The sequence below is a fragment of the Felis catus genome, chromosome A2 (genome assembly GCF_018350175.1).
Source record: "Felis catus isolate Fca126 chromosome A2, F.catus_Fca126_mat1.0, whole genome shotgun sequence".
NCBI lineage: Eukaryota > Metazoa > Chordata > Mammalia > Carnivora > Felidae > Felis > Felis catus.
The window spans coordinates 13,073,418-13,082,869 of record NC_058369.1 but is presented as its reverse complement, the minus strand read 5'-3'; the positions used below and the strand labels follow the sequence as shown (position 1 = coordinate 13,082,869).

Below are 9,452 nucleotides of genomic sequence, written 5' to 3'. Positions count from 1 at the left end.
TTTCTGCGGTTTTGGCTTCGGGGTTTCAATCCCCGTGGCCCCGATCAGGTGCCTCTGCGGGACGCCCCCAGCCCCCAAACGTGGCAAAGCTCAAACACGGCTGAGAGGCACCCGTGCACCCACCAGCCTCCCCCACTGCAGCCCCTAACGCCACAAAGCCGACAGGTGACCCACGCGTGGTCACGCTCCGGGAAAATGCTACGGCGCAGGCACATCACAGACTGAGGTGTCTTGGCACATTCAAGGCTCTGAGAAGGTCCGCAGCCCAGGGGGACACAGCGGCTGCTGCCGGCCCCACGTGTGCCGGGAGAGCCCGGTCAAGTGTACAAAGGGCTGAACTCTGTGCTCCAAAAGGATGTGTCCACAGGCTGCTATCAAAAAGCCAAAACGAGCGTTTGTGAGGATGCGAAGCAACTAGAACCCGTGTGCCCTGTTGGCGGGAATATAAAAGGGCACGGCCGCTACAGAAAACCCTACGGAGGCTCCTTGAAATCTAAACACGGAATTACCATGTGACTCAATAATTACACTTCTAGGAATATCCCCAAAGAACTGAAAGCAGGTTCTTGGGGAGGCGTTTGCACACCCACGTTCACAGCAGCCCTATCACAAGAAGCAGAGCGTGGAAGCAACCCAAGCGTCTCTCGACAGACGAACGGGAAGAAATGTGACGCACGCACGCAGAGGAAGAGGACCGGGCCCTGAAAAGGAAGGCAGTTCTGGCCCAGGCTGCAACATGGAGGGACCGTGAGGACGTTACGCTGAGTGAGATAAGCCAGCCGCAAAAGGACACACCTTGTAGGACTCCACTCATAGGAGGTACCCAGAGTAGTCAGAGTCCTAGGGACAGAAAGGAGAAACGCGGGTGCCAGGGTCTGAGAAAGGGCAGCGTGGGGAGCTAACAGGGGTAGAGTTTCCGATCTACAAGTGTTCTGGGGACGGAGGGCGGGGACGGCTGCACAGCAGTGTGGACGTACTTAAGGCCACTGCACGGGACACTTAAAAACGGTTAGGATGAGGGGCGCCGGGGTGGCTCAGTCAGTTAAGCGTCCGACCCTTGATTTGTGGCTCAGGTCATGATCTCACGATTGAGCCCCAAAGTCGCGCTGTGTGTGTGTGTTGACAGCGAGGACCCTGCCTGGGGTTCTCTTCCTCTCCGCCCCTCCCTGGCTCATGTGTGCGTTCTCTCTCTCAACATAAATAAATAAATAATAACTTTAAAAAATGGTTAAGATGGTAAATTTTGTTATGTGGTTTTATTTTTAGATGTTTATTTATTTTTGAGAGAGAGAGAGAGAGAGAGAACACGCAGGGGAGGGACAGAGAGAGGGAGACACAGAGGGGCACCTGGGTGGCTCAGTCGGTTAAGTGTCGACTTCAGCTCAGGTCAGGCTCTGGCAGTTGATGGGTTCGAGCCCCGCGTTGGGTTCTGTGCCGACAGCTCAGAGCCTGGAGCCTGCTTGGGATTCTGTGTCTCCCTCTCTCTCTGCCCCTTCCCTGCTCGTGCTCTGTCTGTCTCTCTCTCAGGAAGGAAGGAAGGAAGGCAGGAAGGAAGGAAGGAAGACAGACACCGTATCCGAACCAGGCTCCAGGCTCTGAGCTGTCAGCACAAAGCCCGACACGGGGCTCAAACTCACAAACTGTGAAACCCTGACCTGAGCTGAAGTCAGATGCTTAACCCACTGAGGCACCCAGGAGCCCCCATTACTTGGTTTTTAACACACACACACACACACACACACACACACACACACACACACACACACACAGGATATGTCCATCCCTTAACCCCTAGAACCTCAGAATGTGACCTTATTTGCAGGTGTAATTCCTAAGGATCTTGAGAATTCATCCTGGATTTAGGGTTGTCCTATAGCCAATGACCTGTGTCCCTACGAGAACAGGAGAGGACACAGACACACAGGGAGGACACAGGACAACAGAGGCAGACATAGAGTGATGTGTCTAGAAGCCAAGGATGGCCAAGGAGAGCCAGCAGCCACCAAAACCCAGAAGAAAGGCATGGGACAGATTCTCCCTCAGAACCTCCAGAAGGATCCAACCCTACTGACACCCCGATTTCAGACTTCTGACCTCCTGCTCTGGGGGACCACACATTCTGTGGCACTTTGCTCCGGCAGCCCGGGGTGTCCATCCCTGCCCTCCACCCTCTGGGACGAAGGCTTTAGGTCACACGCACAGCCTGGGCATCCCTGATCCCGCTGCCCACCAAGGACCACGAGACAGTGCAGACTTCAAGCACACGCGCCCTTTAATATCTGGTCACCCAGAGCCACGGCCGGTGGGCTGAGGGCCCCCGGGCCGGGCCGGTGGCTGGACCCCGGGGGGCTTCTGGCGGCACCACGCGGCTTTTCGAAAACGAAGCCTGGAGCGGCGGCGGGGGCGGCGGGGCCCAGCCCAGGAAGGTCCCGGCCCACGGGGGCCGTCTGTGGTCCCAGCTGCGGTGTCCCTCGGGGCCAGCTACAAAGTGGAATGCTTCTCGAAGGGCACAGTCAGGAGTCGCGCCGCGGCCTCGTCCAGGAACCAGCAAAGTTTCCCCGTGTGGGGCTGGACCAGGGCCGCGGGGAGGGGGTTCTCCTCCTTGGCCTCCAAAATGCGCTGCATAAAAAAGGCAGGATCGTGAGGCCCCCGACCCACACCCCCAGCACCCCTCGGAGCTCCCGGGACCCCCCACGGACAAGACTCTCCTACTCTCAGAATGTGATGTCACCCTTCCGGCTGTCCTGGCTTTAAACGATCAGCAGGGGACTGTGTGATCCTGGGGTCGGCACACCTTTCCGGCACAGATCAGAGTCACTCTTTCGGCTCTGCGGGTCGTACCCTGTCTCTGTCACAGCTACTCAGCTCGGCTGTCACAAGCGGCAGGATGTGGGCCCGTGGGCTGTGGTGTGCTGATCCCCTGATGTGACCTCACGATCGGTGGGAATTATAAATACTGCTTTCTGATGGCCAGGCCTGCCCCCACGCCCTCTGTCACTTCCTCTGACCATCGCCCTGTGAGGTCGCCTCATTTTCCACCCCCATTTTATAGTCAGGGAAAGCCCGAGGCTTGGGCAGTCTTACGTGAGCCTACTCTGAGCTAAAACCGCTGCACTGATTTTCAGGAGGACAACACGGAAGGGCCCTCCCGACCCACCTTGCAGATGGGAAAGTTGAGGCCTGAGGGCTTAAGTGGCTGCCCAAGGCCATGCTGGACATCACAGGCAGGGATGCTGGCCTGTTGGATTTTTTACAGTCTGAACCCTTAATCCCAACCCAAGCCACTCCTGTGAGGACATCTGGGCTTACCAGTTTGGGAGGAATAATTATTACTTATTAATTTAAAAAAATATATATTTCTGGGGTGCCTGGGTGGCTCAGTGGGTTGAGTGTCTGACTTCAGCTCAGGTCATGATCTCAGTTTACAAGTTCGAGCCCCAGATCAGGCTCTCTGCTGTCTATGCAGAGCCTGCTTCAGATCCTGTCCCCCTCTCTCTGTTCCTCCCCTGCATGTGTGTGTGTGTGTGTGTGTATGTGCGCACGCACACATTCTCTCTCGAAAATAAACATTTAGAAAGTTTTTTCAATGTTTTATTTAGTTTTGAGAGAGAGAGAGAGAGAGAGAGGAGGGGCAGAGAGAGTGGGAAACATAGAATCCGAAGCAGGCTCCAGGCTCCGAGCTGTCAGCAGAGCTCGACGCGGGGCTCGAACTCACGAACCGCGAGATCATGACCCGAGCCAAAGTCGGTCGCTTAACCAACTGAGCCACCCAGGCGCCCCTTTTTAGTTTATTTCTAATATCTTACTTGTTTTATATGTTCCTAAAATATTAAGCAAACTTTTTTTTCTTATTCCTCCTTGTTTAGTTATTCCTACTGCATAATTTCCCTCCCTGATTAGTTTTGCCAGGGGTCTCACTTTGGGATCTATTACCATTAAGCTTTTAAGAATATTAGCCAATCCAGGGGTGCCTGGATGGCTTAGTTGATTGAGTGTCCGCCTTCGACTCAGGTCATGATCTCATGGATCGTGAATCAACCTTCACATCAGGCTCACTGCTGTCAACGCAGAGCCCACTTCAGATCCTCTGTCCTCCTCTCTCTGCCTCTCCCCTGCTTATGCTCTCTCAAAAATAAATAAGCATATAAAAAAAGAATATTAACCAACTCATTAATTTCTGACTTCAATGTCACTTATTCCTTCCACTGACTTTTCTTGGATTTTTGTTATTGTTCTTTTTCCTGAGTCTAGAGTAAAGCACTCAATTTGTTTAACTGTTTTTTTATTTAATAATGTTTTTAAAAATTGTATTTTTAAGAGATCTCTACACCCAATGTGGGGCTTGAACTTAGGACGCCAAGATCAAGAGTCATGCCCTTATTTACTAATTTTTGAAACCACACCTTAAAGCTACAAATTTACCTCTGAGTGCAGCTTTGGCCTCATCTCATCAATTTCACTTCATTTCACAATTATTTATTCCTAAGTAGCCTGTAATTATAGTGGCCATCTCCCCTTCAAACCAAGAATTACTCAAGTCCCTTGGGGCCTGGTGCTTCTAGCACAATAATGTCTGGGGCCATATTCCATCCCTGGGCCCACATGCCATGACCTTCCTGGGAACGGGGCCCTCAGCCATTACCTTCAGAACAGCTGCCTTGCCTTCTCCGGTCGCCACAAAAATGACCGTTCGGGCTGCATTTAGCACAGGAAGCGTGAGGGTCACACGCTCTGGTGGTGGCTTTGGGGAGTCGCTGAGAGGGGCCACGATCTTCTCCCGCTCCTGGGGGGGGAGGCCCCGGGGTGGAATGTCACCTCAGTTTCTTGAGCACTCACACACACCAGGCATGATCTGTCCATCAGTCCATCACCCCGCCCCCACCATTAATCTTGTGGTTCTTGATTTAAATCCCCATTTTAAGATGGGTAAACCCAGGCTCCAGAGTTGGCTAAGGCTTGCTAGTTGGCAGAGGCTGACTCAAACCCTGCTGCGGGCACCTCCCAGTCCCCCAAAAGTGGTCCTCCCTCCGGAAGTTCTAGTCGGCAGAGGCCCATGTGGGTGTGCTCACCTGGAGGAGGGGGTGGTCCGGGAAGAGCGAGCAGGTGTGGCCGTCAGGACCCACTCCGAGAATCAGCAGGTCAAAAACCGGAATGGCGTCCCCTTGGAAGGCCTGGGTGGGGAAAAGACAGTCCTGAGAGGTTGGGGGCGGGGTGGGGCTCAAAGGACACAAAGAGACGGTGGCTGTAACACAGGGAGCAACACGCAGCCTCACCTGCATGAAAGGGCCTCTGTGAGGCTCCACATTTCACCCGTGTGACTGGCCAAAAGCCTGGGGACACAACTGTCCCAGACCTGCTCCCAGAGTGTCAGAGGCTGGGCTACCTTCAGGGACCCAACGGTGGGGCTGTGGACTCCCGGGAAGGGGGAGCGGGGGTGGTCCTGAAAGGCATCTGTCCAGGGTGGGGCGTATTTGCAACCACCCCCGGGGCGGGGGGGGGGGGTGCTAGTTTTTGCTGGTGATAATCATACAGTGCCACCCACAGGCCTGCTCCGTCACCACCGCATGGACCAGGCCTCCCTGGGGCCACACCGTGGGACTCACCTGTCTCAGCTTCTTGGCATAGTCCTCGGCCGCCTCCTCCACAGGAAGCTGGGGGTTAATGGTGATCACCTGGCTGTCGGGAATGGGCAGCCTGGAGAGCAAGTGTGTCTGCAGCAGAGGAGGGACAAAGTCACCAACAGCCACACATGGTTCCCAGAGGCACAAGGTTCGCACGCGTGACCACCTGGATTCTCCAGGTGAAGATGCCTCCAGGACAGGACTGTCATACACCCACCTCCTGGGTGAGTCGGGATCCCGGGGGCGTTTCCACCAGGAGTCTTTCAAGGCCAGCATGCTTGGGGGCCTCCTGGCCCCAGCCTGCACCTGTGTGGCCACATCACAGCCCTGTTTCCAAGTCCCCAGGGTCCCTTGGACCTCAGGATAAAACCCAGCCCCTCTCTGCCCTCCATGACGCCCAGCTGACCTTGCCCCACCCCCCGTGATAGCACGCACCCTGGCCTCTGCAAAATGGATTTAATTTTTGTGGAAGCAGCCGGAGTCGGGCCTCCTGCCAGGTGGAGGGCTCTGGCCCTTTCCCTCGTCTCCCCAGGTGAACCTCAGGGCCTTTGATCTGCTCTGGGATGGACCCTGGCGACCCCACCTTGGTGCCTCCCTTCACACAGGATCTAGCCCATGGACGCAGCGCCAAGCTGAGTCACAAAGGAAAAGCAGGAAGCAGCAAAAATATAGTATTAGAGGGGGAAAGTGACAGGGACATAGAGTAAACAGGCCAGGGGCTCCCGGGTGGCTCAGTCGGTGAAGCGTCCGACTTCGGCTCAGGTCACGATCTCACGGTTCGTGGGTTCGAGCCCTGTATCGGGCTCTGTGCTGCCGGCTCGGAGCCTGGAGCCTGCTTCGGATTCTGCGTCTCCCTCTCTCTGTCCCTCCTCCGCTCGCACTTGTGTGTGTCTCTCTCTCAAAAATAAATAAACATTTAGAAAATTAAAAAAAAAATAATTTTAGAGAAAACAGGCCAGACACACAGTCCTGAAGAGTAAGAGCGATATACTGAGGGTAATGGGGAGCCAAGGAGGGTGTGTCAGCTAAGAAGGGACACGGTCAGATCTGTTCTCGGAAAGACCGCTCTGCTTTGTCCAAGGTCCCCATCTATACACACGCTCGGGGATTATACTAAGCAAGCCAGTGGGGAATATCAGGGCCCCATTTCTGTCCCATGATCGTCTCCTTAGCTGCCCTTCCCCTATGGGCTCAGCCATTCCCTCCCCCTCCTGCTGGGCTCCTTCCAGGGAGCTCAGGGGTGGGGGGTCAGGCAGACAGGTTCCCGGAAGCAGAACTGCTGGCTGATCAGACTGTTTCTCTCTTGACATTCTGCAGGCACCGAGGCACCATTCCCCCCGAACGCAGCCCCTGCAAATCCTTCCAGCGGAGACAAAGCTCTGGCCTCAGCAGCAGAAGACCCACGGAGCACGCAGGGTGCGCAGAACATTCACACCGACAGAGCCCCGGGGTACGCGAGATCCGTCCTTGAGGACAGAAGTGCCTCTGCATCCGTATACTGGGTTGACCAGTGCCCCCCCCCAAATTCATGCCCACCCAGAACCTCAGAATGTGACCTTATCTGGAAGCAGGTCTTTGCAGATGTGATTAGCTGACTTCATAGTAGATTGGTGTGGGCCCTACATCCAATGACTGGTGAGAGACTGGAGGCCAGGGAACACCCGGAGCCCCCAGAGGACGGAAGAAGCGAGGAAGGATCCTCCCCTTGAGCGTCCGGAGGGAGCATGGCCTCGCCAACACCTGGATTTCAGGTTTCTCCGGGACAGAGATAATAAATCCTTGCTTTAAGCCACCCGATTTGTGGTCCTTTGTTAACAGCAGCCCCAGGGAACTCACGTGACTCCCCCAGAAGGAGTAAATCCTGGCCCCACGTTTGCTCCCGTGGCAAAGCGTAGGCCTTGGCCATAACCTCTGCCCCAGCTCTGCCCATGGCCAGGTCCTCATACCTCCAGGCCTCGGTTCAAACATCACCCCTCAAAGCTCCCCCAGCCCCCACCATCCTGGCTGAAAGGTCATCCCTGGGCTCTTTCTATCATCTCACACAATTATCTTTTGTCCACACTGCACTACGCGAATACTCTGCGGGGCTTCCCCTCATTTCCTGCCCTGTCAGGGCCCGATGCCCCACTAGGAGCCCCATGAGAGAATGGCCCAGCGTCCCATCGTGTCCCCAGCGTCGGATACAGACACATACAAGGAACATCCCCGCAACGCTTTTGTTTACCGTTTTGTTAGAATTTTGTCACTAGAGCAAACACAGTTTTCCTAATTTAAAAAAAGCAAAAGTTCTGGGGCGCCTGGGTGGCTCAGTTGGTTGAGCGTCCTGCTCTTGGTTTCGGCTCAAGGTCACGATCTCAAGGTTCGTGAGATCCAGCCCCGCTGGGGACTCTCCCTCTCCCCCTCTCTCTCTGCCCCTCCTCCCCCTTCTCAAAATAAATAAACAAACTTAAAAAAAAAAAAAGTAAAGTTCTTCAAATTTATGCAAACTAAAATGAAGAAATATGAGCCCACTTTTTAATTAAACTCTTGAAAAAGACCCACAGGGAGGCCCCCGCCCCTGAGACGTGTCCCAAGTGCTATCCGGGGCGTCCCTTCAAACTCTGGCTTCCCTACTAGCCTGGCACATAAGCTCTCCTCCCCTTCTCGTTCCAGTTTCTCCACCTATGAAATGGAGGAACTAACAGCCCCCACCTCATAGGTTATCGTGCAATTTCGTGAGCTGATGTGGCTAAAATGTTTGGTAATCAGTAAGCCTTCCTTCTTGTGACAAAACAACAGAAAATCATCAGCTCCAACTTCTACCTAAAGAGGGGGAAACACACCCAGGACCTGAGGGACCAGAAGCTTCTGGGCACGCCCGCCCCTTCCACACCTCCCTGGGCGCGTTTTCCACGTCTAGGGCAGGAGGAGAGAGCTCAGATGCAGCTGGGGAACCCCAGGACAGGCCACGACCCCCTCCAAGCCTCGGTTTCCCGGATTCTATAGGATCTGAGGCCACAAGCCAAGCATAACCACCCCTGGAGGTGATCAGCACCGAAAGCTCGAGGTAGCTCGAGGTAGATCAAGAACCCGTCCAGGCTGGAGATGAGAAAACCGAAGCCCAAGCTCCACACCAGATACCTCCTGCCTGGCCCTTCCCTACCTCTGCCCTTGCAAGTTGCCAGGCTGTGGCGCCTGAATTTCTCTAGGTCCCTGGCATGGGCCACTCTGTTTCACCTCCACGCCTTTGCCCGGCCACAGGATAAAGCATTATAGGACCTCAAGGCCCCCACGGGCCCACTCGGGTGGCAGTGGAGGTGGGAGTTCAGGGCACGCAGCAGACCCCTCCCACACAGTGGCAGAGGGGATAGTGTGACCCTCCGTCACCCCCACAGCTGGGTTCGGGAGGTGGGCGCGGCCTTCTTGAAATGACCCCCGGCGGCCCCCGTAGTCAGGTTCAGGCGGTGGGCGCGGTCCTCTCGGCGGCATGACCCCCGGCGGCCCCCGTAGTTCTCACCCGATAGAGACCGTACGTGCTCTCGGCGTGCTCGAAGGGCACGAGGCGCTCGTCGCAGAAGCCTACGGTCCAGCGCGCGAGGCTGGCGGGGCCGGCGGGGGCGGCGGCGGCGGGCAGCTCACGGGCCAGCATCGAGACGAGGCTGCCGCCCGACAGGCCGAGCGCGAAGCGGGCGCGGGCCCCCGCCAGGCAGCACGCCGCCCGCTGCGCCACCAGTTGCGCTAGCGACGCGCCCAGCTCCTGCGGACTCGAGAAGACCGAGATGAGGCCCGGGGCCGGCGCGGCCATGGCGACGGCGGCGGCGGGGAGGCGGAAGCGCCCCGGGCAGCCGCCAG

At 56.0% G+C, this 9,452-nt stretch overlaps 1 protein-coding gene across 2 annotated transcripts; it reads right to left on the bottom strand.

Annotated features, from left to right (window-relative positions):
• Positions 1–2,254: 2,254 nt before the first annotated feature.
• On the bottom strand, positions 2,255–9,452 carry PGLS (6-phosphogluconolactonase). 2 transcript variants are annotated; one of them, XM_023247120.2, is made up of 5 exons: positions 9,118–9,440; positions 5,604–5,711; positions 5,070–5,171; positions 4,643–4,783; positions 2,255–2,619 (listed from the first exon to the last, which is right to left on the bottom strand). In XM_023247120.2, exons 1-5 carry the CDS (start codon positions 9,403–9,405, stop codon positions 2,482–2,484), a joined length of 777 nt encoding a protein of 258 aa, XP_023102888.1. In that variant the 5' UTR covers positions 9,406–9,440; the 3' UTR covers positions 2,255–2,481. The 2 variants fall into 2 exon arrangements, with proteins under 2 accessions (XP_023102888.1, XP_044903984.1); XM_045048049.1 differs by lacking the exon at positions 4,643–4,783 and having other exon boundaries at positions 9,118–9,452.